The 12,940-nt window shown below is 39.8% G+C and overlaps 1 protein-coding gene across 1 annotated transcript in view; it reads right to left on the bottom strand.

The window, feature by feature from the left end:
• The window catches only part of ryr2a (ryanodine receptor 2a (cardiac)), a 612,110-nt gene that overhangs the window by 223,154 nt on the left and 376,016 nt on the right, over window positions 1-12,940 (bottom strand). The window contains exons 60-62 of the mRNA XM_069936123.1: window positions 10,242-10,306; window positions 8,844-8,965; window positions 679-728 (exon numbers count right to left, since the gene is read on the bottom strand). Coding sequence (XP_069792224.1) covers window positions 679-728; window positions 8,844-8,965; window positions 10,242-10,306 — 237 coding nt within the window. The remainder of the gene's footprint in view (window positions 1-678; window positions 729-8,843; window positions 8,966-10,241; window positions 10,307-12,940) is intronic.

Raw genomic sequence — 12,940 nt, 5'->3', positions numbered from 1 at the left:
TTTACATAGTAGGAGAATTAAGGGATATGGTGAAAAGCCAGGTACGTGGAGATGAGCCTATCATCAGATCAGCCATGAACTCATTTAATGGTGGTACAAATGGGCTTATCAAAAAGGTTTCTGACCACCATCTTAAATACATCTCAATGTTCCAACTGCTTCTTGCTGAATGACCAAAAAGGTTTCTGACCACCATCTTAAATACATCTCAATGTTCCAACTGCTTCTTGCTGAATGACCATTTTAATGACATCTGTGTTGAGGCTACATTAGGAATGGGCTTGTCATGCAGCCCAATATTTATACCTAATAAAACTGAATCCAATAACACAGAGAGGTGAAAGAATGAAATGATCAATGGCAGACACTGGCAATAGCTTCCATTAATAAGCTGGATAAAATTGATATTTTATTCTGTGAACCACTTATTGGTTTGCCATGAGATGTCTAAATTTCAAGGAACTCTCTAAAGCGTAGGGTAAGGCACTACACCGACAGGAAGTGGCAAGGTTGCTGGCAGTACAGGATGCAATGGAAGGAGACTACTATTCCTGAAAAAAGACTAAAATCAGCATGTACTGTACAAAATTCTCCATGCAAAAAGGTCAAAATACAATGTGGGTACATGGTAATTCAACAATACAGTGCCATGCTGCATCCATTCATGCTATTGCTTACCAAACAGTGATATCCTATGTCTGACAAGCACTCCAAGTTTGCAGAAGAGGCTGAAGGAGAGAGGGAAAAAAAGAACAGTTGGGGGGGGGGAAGAGGGGAGGAAAAAAACAGAAGGAAACAGCTGAAATAAAAGCCCACTGAGAGACAAGATCATCATGAGAAAGGAATTCTAAACGAACAGCAAGGAACCCTCAAGAGAAATTTCTGGAAATACTGCTATCTGGATTATCATCAGTCTGTAACACAAGAACACAAAAGATATGCAAACCACAAGAAAAGACCAAAAGCAAAGCTTTTGTTAAAATGACATATGCAGTGTTTGTGTTAGTAAAATAAAAGTTCTCCAATGAAAGAGAATGTTATTTTGCCTTGATTCATTCAAATTTCACACCATGTTCTGTACATTTCAATCACATTAATGAGTTTTTTTTCCTTAAAATTCTTTTCTAACACACACTTAATTCCCAACACTCCGTTCACCATGCTATTCTGACATGCCAATGTCAGAAATGATCAGCCAAAATGATGACTAGGGTGAAGCATTTCAATTCCTCATCATCTCTGGAGAACTCGAGGAGATGGACCTAGAAGTCTGGGTCCATGGCTCATTTAGAGTGGCCATACAAGTAGGGTGGTAAATCAAAGGTATTGGGCAGAGAATAAGTGCAAATTTAAGGAAGTTACATTCCAGCCACATCAAAGTTGGGTTTGCTCCACATGTGCAGCTGTGGTCTCCCTTGCTCTCCCATTACAGAAAGAGGGTGGAAGCTTTAAAAGGGTACAGAAGAGGATTACCAGAATGTAGCTTAATTTAGAAGATATTGAGTTATGGAAACAGGTTGTTTTCTCTAGAGCATAGGAAGCTAAGAGGTTATAAAATCATAGAGGCATTGACAGGGGGAGAATTAGAACTTTTCACCCAGGATAAAAGCGTCAGTCATGGAAAAGACCTGTGTTCAGGGTGAGTGGGAGCAAGTTTAAGAGCATCTCAGACATTTTCTTTTAATCACAGAAAGTGTGAGTGCCTGGAATGGGCTGCCAGAGATAGTGGTGGAAGTGGATACAATAGCGGTGTTTAAAAGGCTTCTAGATAGACATGTGAACATGAAGGGGATGGAGGGATATCTACCAAGTGGAAGCAGCAGAGGTTTATCTTGATTTGGACATCATGTTTGGTATGGATGTGTGGGTTAAAGGGGCTGTACTGCTCTATGTTCCTTAAGATCATAAGATATAGAAATAGAAATAGGCCATTTGACCCGCCGTTCAATTTGCCATTCCATCTCAAGTTGATTCATTCTTCCACTCAGTCCCACTCCCCTGCCTTCTCTCCATAATCTTTGATGTTCTGACTATTCAGAAACATATCAATTTCTTCCTTAAATACACCCAATGTCCTGGCCTCCAACACCACCTGTGGTAGCAAATTCCAGAGGTTCACCACTCTCTGCTAAATGGGCGCCCTTCAATCCTGATGCTGTGGCCTAACATTGGAAACAACTTTGCCGCACCTCTTCTATCCAGACCCTTCAACATTCTAAATGCTTCTATGAGGTCCCCTCTCATTTTTCCAATCGCCAAGGACTACAATCAAGAGTTGTTAAACTCTCCTCACATGTTAAACCCTGAGTTTCAGGAATCATTCTTGCCAATCTGTTCCATGTGTTAACTCCTTGGCCTTGGCTTTGTACATCTCCATCATTTACACGAGGTTAATACTTCAAAATACAATATAAACATAAGTGTCATTAGAATTCCTCTTGATCACACAACCATTTTCTTAGGGGCCTGAGGAGAATTCCCTTCAATTAGTGGTCAATTATTTCAGAATTGACTAATAGTCCTGTATCTGATCTGCAGACCCCACCACCACGGGGCAACCGGTCTTTGATAGATTAGCTTGGGTTGAATAGTTTGCTGTACACTCCTTCAGTTCCTTCAAAGTGGCTTCCACGTACTTCCGAAGCAAATACTAAAAGTGATTGGAACCTTCTTGATGGAACTAAGATAGAGAATGGGCAGTGCAGAGGAGAGTCACCAGGTTGATTAGAATCGAGGGTTTAGCTAATGGGAAGAGGTTGAGAATCCGAGGACTATTCTCGTTGAAGTTCAGAAGCATGAGGGGGATCTGAAAGAAACATCAAATTATGAAGGGAAAATAGAAAGAAGCAGCATGGCTGTTTCGACTGCCAGGGACGAGGACTGGGGAGCACAGCATCAAGATTCTGGGATTCAATACAAGACAGAGATAAGAAGTGAAACATGAAAGTCTGCAGATGCTGTGATTATAATAAAAACATACAGAAATGCTGGAGGAACTCAGCTGGTCCTACAGTGTCCATAAGAAGTATATTTCAGACCTGAGCCCTTCTTCAAGGGATAAGCAAAGAACAGAAAGGCATAAGAATAAAGACTGAAGACTGGCCGGAGGACTCCAGTCCAACCAAAGGTTGGGCAAATTGGACACGAAAAGAGGAGGAGTGAGAAATGATTTTGGCTCTGGGAAAGGAAAGGGGGAAAAGGGAAGAGAGTGAGAAAGACAGAGCTGGAGGAAAGGTGACAGGGGGAAGAAGGGGAGGTGGATTTAACAGAAATCAAGGAAGAAAATATTAATGCCATATGGTTGGAGGGTGCCCAGTCGGATGATGAGATGTTGTTCCTCCATTTTTCAGGTGTTCTCAGTCTGGCATGGACCAGGGATAGACATATCTACATGGGAATGGGATGGAGAATTGAACTGGGAGATCCATGCTATTGTGGCAGACAGAGCCAAAGTGCTCAACAAAGTGATCTAGTCTGTGCCCAGTCTCTCCGACGTAGAGAAGACCCCTGATGATGTAGATGACCCCTGCAGATTCCCAAGTGAATTGTTCCTTCACTTGCAAGGGGCTGTTTGGGGCTCCAAATGGTGGTGAGGGAGGATGTATGGGAGCATCTCTTGCAGTCACAAGGGTTGGTGCCAAGGAGACGATTGGTAGGGAGGGAGGAACTGCTTATTGCAGAGAGTAGTGAATCTGTGGAATTGTCTACTTTATGAAGCCATAGAGTGACACACCCCGCCTCCCCCCCCCCCCCCCCCACCCCCATTACACTGGTCTTCTCCTTTCCTCCTTCAGGTTGAAAGTACAGAAGCCTGAACCCCAGGCAGCACGATTAGCGTAGTGGTTCACTTTACAGTGCCAGCGACCGGGTTTGAATCTGACACTGTCTATAAGGAGTTTGTTCATTGTCCCCATATCTGCATGGGTTTGCTGTGTGCTCGAGTTTCCTCCCACTCTTCAAAACATACTGGGATTATTGGTCAATTGAGGGTGATTGAGTGGCACAGGGTCATGGGTCAAGAGGGCCTGTTTGCACTTTTTTTTCTGTCCATCTTTTATATTTATTATCTTTCTGTACAGGGATAATCTAATATGGGACAGACAACCTTTTTTTTTAAACTCGCATTCCACCTTAAGTATTCCCTATGCCATCGGTGGTCTGTGATTAATAAGGGATTGCTTAAGGTGGTATTAGGTGGAAAGAAAAAGATTGAAAACCAGTGTTTTCATCATACCCAATTATTTTAATTGAACCTAAATGACTCATTATGTGCACGGTTTCACAATTGGGTCCAGAGCAGTGGTTCTCAACCTTCCCTTCCCACTCACACATTACTTCAGGTGGAATGTGATTTTTTTTAATTATATATATATGATTGTAGCTTTTTTGGTGAAAATTTCAGTGCAAGTGAAAATAGAAATTTTGTGTATGACAATAAATTCATCATCATTAATCATCAAATGTATTCAAGAAACATTTTAAATAATAATTCTGGAGAACAAGCCGATAAATGGAACACTGTCCATGGCCAGATCAGCCATGATTTTATTTGAAAGGCAGAGCAGGCTCGACAGCCCAGATGGTCAACTCCTGCTCCAATTTCTTGTGTTCTTGTGTGCTGAAGGCAAGATCAGATGAGCCACAAATCCATTAAATAGTAGGCTCGAAGGGCTTCTACAGGCCATTTAGGCCCACAAGTCCGTGCCACCCAATTAACCTACACCCCCGGTATGTTTTGAATGGTGGGAGTAAACTCCTATCCTGATGTTCTTATCTTTACATAGCTGTTTTCCATTAAGTTAGAATTTGGAGGATCTCAGACTAGGCTTTCACAAGTCTTCGGCAATGTTAGGCTTTCTTCGAAGAGATTTAGGAGTTTCGATGATGATACTTTCCTGCTGCAGTGTCAGGGGTTTTAGCCTGGAAAAGGATGGTGAAGGCAGCTCGTTTATCCTGGCACATTCCGAAAGCTCGGAGAAAGAGCCACTAGACATCCCCTCAGGCCTGCTCCCTCATAAAATAAAACATAGATAATCTGATCGTGACCTCAATGCCACTTTCCTTCCTGATCCCCATGACCTTCTTAAAAGAGCATTCAACTTTATCTTTGAAATGGAACTAACGCCCAGAGCTGGGGAATTTTAATTTTGTTGATAACGCTTCTTTTACATTGGAGAGGATTTCCAGTCAGCAGTAATGCAATTAATTGCACTGTCACCTCTGTGCCGGAAGAATGCAGATTCAAGTCCACTCCAGAGGCTGGAGCACAAGTTAAGGCGTAACAAAGGTGAGGTCCTGTTTGTATGGTCAATGTTTGAACCTATTTTCTGTGTGAGGCCTCTTTTGTTAAAATAGAACATAGAACAGCACAGGAACAAGCCCTTCAGCCCATGGTGTCCAAATTAAAGTAAAACTCTGCAGTAGAAGGGAGGACGGAAGAGAAAAAATATTGAGAAGTGATCAGGGGAGGTTGTAGCTCTCAGGAAGGGGTGGGGAGCAGGAGGAAGGAAGGCAGAGTGATACGGTTTAACAGAATTGGGAGAGTCAATATTAATGCCATCTGATTCAGAAGTGCCCAGACGGAACATGGGGTGTTGTTCCTCCAATTTCCAGGTAGCCTCAGTTTAGCAGTGCATGAGGCCGTGGATAAACGAAAATACTCCTGTTTGGCTGCAATATCAGATTTGCTGCATAAATTATTCAACATTTACCATATTCACTCACTAGGTGGCACTCTAATCACATGAAGCAGAACCTGACGCTCTTGTGAATCAGCTTCTGCTAGAAAATGTAAAATTATATCTGGTGATGTTCGTGAAAAAAAACCTATGACAAGCTCTTATCTTTAATTCATCAAATTGATAGCCTACTTAAAATGACTTATACTTGCCCAAACACCATTTCATATTAAATGCTTAATTCCTTCCATCCTAATTTCAAAATATTATGCAGAATGCTCTTGTTTACTTACAATCATATGCCTGTATGAAAAGCAACAGGTTTGCTTTTGAAACAAAAACTGATTTAAAAACATTCAAATACAAATGCTCATTACAAGTCATTCCAGAAATGATCAGCATTTAAATATGAGCTGGTTTCATCATAGTGCCAAGACCACAAAACATTTATTATTAGTACTTTAAAGGTAAACATGGGATTGCCCTCAAATTTCCAATCAGGAACCCTATTGCCTGCAGAGTCACATTTCTACTGATCTTGGTGCATTACAAGTCAGTACAAATTGTTGGGATCAGCTTCACTCTGATGCAGATCAGAGTGGCAGGAAGGAGAGAGAACAGAACAAGCCCAGATCGCAACAACAGCTGAAGGAACATTGACAACATGTTGAGAATTGCAGTCAGCTTAGTCAGCTGTTAAATCAGTCAAGAATTCTGAATCTTGCTGACTTTCAAAAATATTCAAGAACACCTAAAAATATTAAAAGTGATCAAGATTTTAAAAAATTAGGTAAAACATTTTAAAAAACTATTTAAATGTTTAGATCAATATATGAGACTAACCTGGGTAGACAATATGGACCTGTTTCCATGCTGTAAATCCCTGAAACTCTAACAGATTTGTGTTAACCTTTATTTTAATGTTAAACTATGTTTCTCATTTATAAAAATGACTTTGTAAAGTAAATTATAGAGATAAAATATATATGCATTCTGAGCAAGTTAGCTGTGGCCATTCACAGTTCACAGCATATTCACAGAGAACCATTGCTTTCAGAGAACTGAGTTCATTTTCAGAGTTAACATGTCTTGGAAAGATAGAACTAATGGATTTGAAGTAGCTCTTAATTATTCAAGAACAATGGAGTGTTTTCTTTATTAAAAACTGAAGTATCTAAATTTTCAATAAGAACTGCTGAAGAAGCCACCTGTTTTTAAAACAAAACCATTTAAGGCCTCTTGAACAAGAGAAATTAAACTCAGAGCCATGTGAGTGATATACTTAATCCTTTGAAACAGAAGTTAGGTAATCTTTCGGAGTCGTGTCATCTACAAGACAGATATGAAGATCACGTGGTTTGCAAAAAAACTAGTGTTTGCAACTGTTTAAAATTCCAATAACTGATCACATGATTTTAAATAATTGGAACTGACCTCATTAATGCTGTAAATGGTCACATGAATTGGAGAAATATATTATTGAATTTTTGATTTTTGATAAGAGTCCAGTTTGGAGTTTACAGAAAATGGAAACCTTGTGAAAGACAGGGTTGAATTACAGTAATCAGGGCTGGTGCTGTTGTGTGTTACTCCTGGGCAAAGGGGAACACAGAATCAGTGGCTTTTGAAATAAAGAAGCCCACATCACTGTCTCTTTGTAAAAGAGGTCAGAATTATACTGGGTCTATTTTTGTATGGCCACTTCATTTAACCCTTGTCTGGGTTTGTGAATTCATCATGGAAGAAAATAGCCACATACCCTGTCTCTTTGAAAAGAGGGCAGAATTGTTAGTAAAGATACCTGAAGATTGTAAGGTTTTGTAATAATTTCTGAATTGAGAATTTCAGATCTTCAGTCAAGACTAAAATGATTCTGAAGTTTTAAAATTTCACTTTTCAGATAGGACTTTATTACACACATACACATTTTACTTTTGCCAATAGTGGGATTAAGTTTAGAGATAAATAAGATATATTATGTAATTAATAGTTTAATTTTAAAAAAAAGACTATTATTTTGAATTAACCATTGCCTGGTGAATTTTCTATTGCTGTTCCTGTGTTAATGCTAACAGAGTCCCTTTAGTTCCAAAAATAATTAAAAGGGTTGTTAGTTTGTAACACAAATGAACTGATGGAGAAAATGCCCATGAAAGATGTTGGATAGTAATGAAACTCATCTGGTTCACCAATGTTCTCCAAGGTAGGAAAGCGGCCTCTGCCCTTCACAAGCCTCACTTCCATTCAGCTGTTAACGATCACAGCATAATAAATAACAGACATAATTCCATTTTGTGTCTACATTTCCCAGTGCTTCAAGATTTCCAAGTGTCCTCTCCTCAGGTGTAAGACAGGCGAATCACAGCTGAGTACAGGTCCAGCTTGCCATTTGAGGAGTTCCTGATAGAATTCAGCAGAGAAAACCTTGTCTCATTCTATTCTCACCAGCCTCAGAGCAGTGAGAGGAGTGTGTAACCTTAACAATCCCAAACTCTCCCATCAGAAACATGATCAGAGTACAGATATCACAGTAGTGTTGCTCTAATCATGACCCTTTAATGGAGGCTTCTGTCTTAAAAAGCTTAATTGCTCTTAACCTTTCAAGTTGCTTCTAAGTAATCTGAGTTAAGGATAAAAGATACTTCTTGAAGAATAACAATCTAACTGTTGACTTGGTGCAATGTGTTGTCCAGATCAGTGTATGAAACTACACTGAGCAACTTTCCATTTTCTTGAAAAATTAGGTGATTTTACCATGTTTGGTTGAACTATACTTTTGCTGAACTCAAGCCAGAGTTATTCCTGCCTTCTAGTAGTGAGGATGTGCAAATGTGTATCAAAATCTCTGGGATGATGCGTGTGAAGTCCTGTGGACGGGTCAGATAGTGCCTTAGAAACAGATTAAACTGGGATCGAGCTCAATGTTACTATACAGCCCAAGCAAGGCCAATCCTATGTTAGGCTCTGCTCATTTATCACGATAATGTGCTTTAATGCGTCTCTCTTATCACCCAATTTCTCCTCTCTCATCACAGCCCTTATCCCTGCCTGCATCTTGATACAAATGGCATGAACTCTAATTTGAAATGGTAAGGCTATTATGAAAGGTACTTTATACAAATCCTGCCCCCATAACTCAAATTACAGAGTATGCTCAAACATTACCTTGTTACCATTTCCTTTTCTTTGTTGGATGCGTGGCCCCCACTACTGAGAGGGCTACTTGCAGTAGATAGGAAGTATAAACGATGGTTCTTAAAATACTGATCAATTAAAGGAAGAACGACCTGCAAAAATGAACAATGTTAGTACGTGTGACAACACAGATATCCATTATCATTTCACATTCTCCCTTCTTCCTCCACAGCTGTCAGTTATATGGAGACATTGGACAAACTGGGCTGTTTTCATTAAAGTGGAGGAATCTGAGGCGAGAAGAGAGCTTTGGAGGGACCATTTTCTCAATGAGGAGAAAATTGAAAATACCCAAACAAAGGGACCTGGGAGTTTTCATGCAGGATAGCCCAAATGTAAACTTCTATATTGAGTTGGGGGTGAAGAAGGCAAATACAATGGTGGTATTCATTTCAAGAGGATTAGAATATAAGAGCAGGGATGTGATGTTGAAATTCTTGTAGGGACTGGTGAGAGTATTGTGAGCAGTTTTGGGTTCCTCATTTAAGAAAAGATATGCTGAACTTGGAGATGGTTCAAATGATTCACTAGGATCATTCTGGGAATGAAAGGGTTATCATATTAGGAATAATTGACAGCTATTGGCGTGTACTTTTTGGAATTTAGGAGAATGAGGGGGGATCTCATTGAAACGTTTCTAATGTTGAAAGGCATGGATAGAGTAGATGTAGAAAGGTTTTTTTCCTTATGGTGGGAGAGTCTTGGACAAGAGGGCTCAACTTCAGGATTGAAGGGTTATCTGCTTAGAACAGAAATGCATAGGAATTTGGTAAATCTGTTGAATCTGTTGAATTTTTTTTCCACAGGCAGTTGAAGAGGCCAGGTCATTGGATGTATTTAAGAAAGAGGTGGATAGGTTCTTGATTAGCCAGGGCATCAAAGATTACGAGGAGAAGGCCAGACAGTGAGGGTGAGTGGAAAAGTGCATCAGATTAAATGGTGGGGAAGACTTGATGGACTGAATAGGCTATTTCTGCTCTTATAGTCTTAGGATCTGATTGAGATACACAACATTTTGAAGGCCAACAAGAAGATGAATTGTAGGAAATGGTTCCTCATGGCTAGAGAACACAGGTTCAGGGGAAGAAGTGAGGTTTGTAGCTCTATAACGCTGACTTTGGATACCTTTTTTAAAATAAAATTTTTAATTTAGACATACAGCACGGTAACAGGCCCTTTCGGCCCACAAGTCCATGCTGTCCAATTTACACCCAATTAACCTACACCCCTGGTGCATTTCGAAAAGTGGGAGGAAACCAGAATCCATGGGGAAAACCCACGCAGACATAGGGAGAATGTACAAACTCCTTTCAGACAGTGCAGGATTTTTCTAAAGTAAATCACATGATTTCCCATAAAACACAGTACCTTGGCAAAGAACTTGATTTCCTGTTCATGCACAAATTTTTCACCTCGACTCGTGCAACAAAGATCTAGGAGCAAGGATAAAGGCAAGCAATGACACACACACACACACACCAACATTAACATAACTAGGTTTCATAACTAAAATTGATCATTGCAGAATTATAAATAATCCCCATATTCAAATTACATCAGTAAGCAAAGACACTGCAATTGGCAAAAGAAATAAACAGAATCCAAACATGCACCATAACATTTTCTTCAGAGTTTTTTTTTCCACTCCTGATACTGAGAAGCTAATTAGAAGTTGCAATAATATCTGCGTTCAAAATGATATTAATTTTCCTTCAGATTGATCACTCGGGATCACATGTCATCAATGACAGCAAAAAGGAGGGGACTGGTGGAAGGACCGAGACCTGCAGCCAAGAGCTCAGCCAACTTCCTGAATGCACTCCCTGACAGGACACATTCCTTCCAATGGTCCAGCTTCCTGGGTGAGATAAAGATGCTTGGTTTACTTGGTGATAGACAGGACCTCCAGCTCACTGACACAGTGTCTCAGATATCAGCTAATCCAGCTAGGCAAGTTATTTTTGTAAGTAGAACCATAGAAAACTACAGCACAGAAACTGGCCCATCTAGTCTGTGCCAAACTATTATTCTGGCTTGTCCCATTCACCAGCACCTGGACCCCCGCTCTCCATAGCCCTTCCATTGATGCTTCTTAAATGTAATGGTTGGGTCAAATGTTAATGGTTGGATTTTGCTCGACCAACATGGCCAATACTACACACATTATGAAACAATTCCTTTTTGACAGGCTATGGATATTGCATGTGTCACCGGCATTTATCAAAAGGACGCGGTGAATTAGAAGACATTTTTCACGGCATTGTCAGGGTTATTGTTACTGATGGGGTGTTTTTCTCTCTCAATTACAGATTTGTTCAAGGGCTTCAATTTCAAGTTCTCAGACATTATGTTGGGATTTGAACTCGTGCTCCTGTTTCAATTGTCTAGATATTGGTGCAGCAACCTGACTACACTGCCTAGATGATCTCCTCTCCCCTTGTACTCTTAACAAGCCTCCTTCGACTACAGTTCCATTGCAGGCACCATTTTGTGCTGGCCCAAGTATTATCAAATCAAAAATAAAAATTGGTAATGTCAAGCTAAAAGGCATCAAAATATTTGAGTTTTCCTTCTGTTACAAGATCAAACCAGCAACCACAAAGAAGATGTGGTAAAGATGAACAATTATTTTATTAACAAAAAAATTCACCTTCAAACTTTAATTCAAAATCCCCCCTTTTATAACAATGCCCACTGGTTACTATGCAAATTTCTATAACAGTGTAAAACAATAAATTCCCCAGCCTAAATATAACATACGTAATCAAAGTCTAAGCTACACTTCCAACCAGCACACAGAAAAACTTAGACACAAAACAAACACATAACACACAAGACTCACAAAACTTCAATCTCAACTGAAGCAAAGATCATAAACAAAATTCAGTTTGTTTGGTAAACTGAAGCCAAAAGATCTTTTAGGGAGAGAGAGAGAGAGCACAAAATTCGAAATTGTCTTGTGTTGCTGCAGAGAGAGGAACCACTGGCTTGGTCTGGGTCCTTCTGGCTGCCTTCAGAATGTTCATCCCTTTTTGAAATCCCAACATTCTAAACTGTCCTCCAGACCATGACTCATGCTCTGGGCCTTCTTCCACTCCACAGCACCACCCAGTGGTGGTTTATCATCCAAGTCAAGAAATTTTTAGATCATTTTCTGCACCCCTTTGCCCTAGGAGCACACAAATTGGATAAGGATGCTAGCTTTCTCTCACTGAAGGGCACAAGTTAGGGCGCAAAAGAGGTTACCCTTGCTGTTGGTTTAGATGCAGTATTGTCACAAGTCACAGAAAAGGAAGAACAACCAGTTGCATATGCTTCCCGCTCTTTTGACGGTCTGCGAATGAAACTATGCACAACAGGAAAAAGTAGGACTGGCCATAATCTTTAGTCTCAAAAGATTTCACCAATATCTACATGGTAGGAAGTTCACCTCAATTATGGACAATAAAAAACTGAGCTTGTTTCTTAGGCCCCAAGAAAGGCTTTCCTGTGTGTTACCTACTAATCTAGCAGCAATGGTAATAACCAAAGAAAATGGTTATTTTCAATATTAATTATTAATAACATAACACTTTGTACTTAACTTTAAACTTAATTCTAACTTAACCTCACTATGCACAAATGTACGTGTGTGTGTGTGTGTGTGTGTGTGTGTGTGTGTGTGTGTGTGTGTGTGTGTTACAACACAAATTAGTACAGTTTGAGTTTGATTCTGAAGAGATTATTTTAAAGTTCAGTCTCAGAAAGCTTTTATGTGGAAATTTAAAGTCATAACTGCAGTTCAAATGCAATTATGGATTACGTATGAGGCATTGGATTTCTTTAAATTGTTGCTCAAAAGCAATTGTGATGTTTTTTGAAACATCAAGTCATCAAACTCACAAACTTCTTGTAGAGTTGTGTTCAGAGCAATGTTTCTTCATACAAATGATTTCTCTCTTGCATGGAGATCTCAGAATCTATGTTCCACATGATGAATCTGTCTTCTTTTCAAACGGACAGTGAAGTGGTTATTTTCTTCCATGATGATTTTACAAACCCAGGCAAGGACTATACGAAGAAACCAT

Source organism: Narcine bancroftii, chromosome 4 (genome assembly GCF_036971445.1).
Source record: "Narcine bancroftii isolate sNarBan1 chromosome 4, sNarBan1.hap1, whole genome shotgun sequence".
NCBI lineage: Eukaryota > Metazoa > Chordata > Chondrichthyes > Torpediniformes > Narcinidae > Narcine > Narcine bancroftii.
Note: the sequence above shows the minus strand (reverse complement) of the source record. Positions and strands in the feature narration are given on the sequence as shown.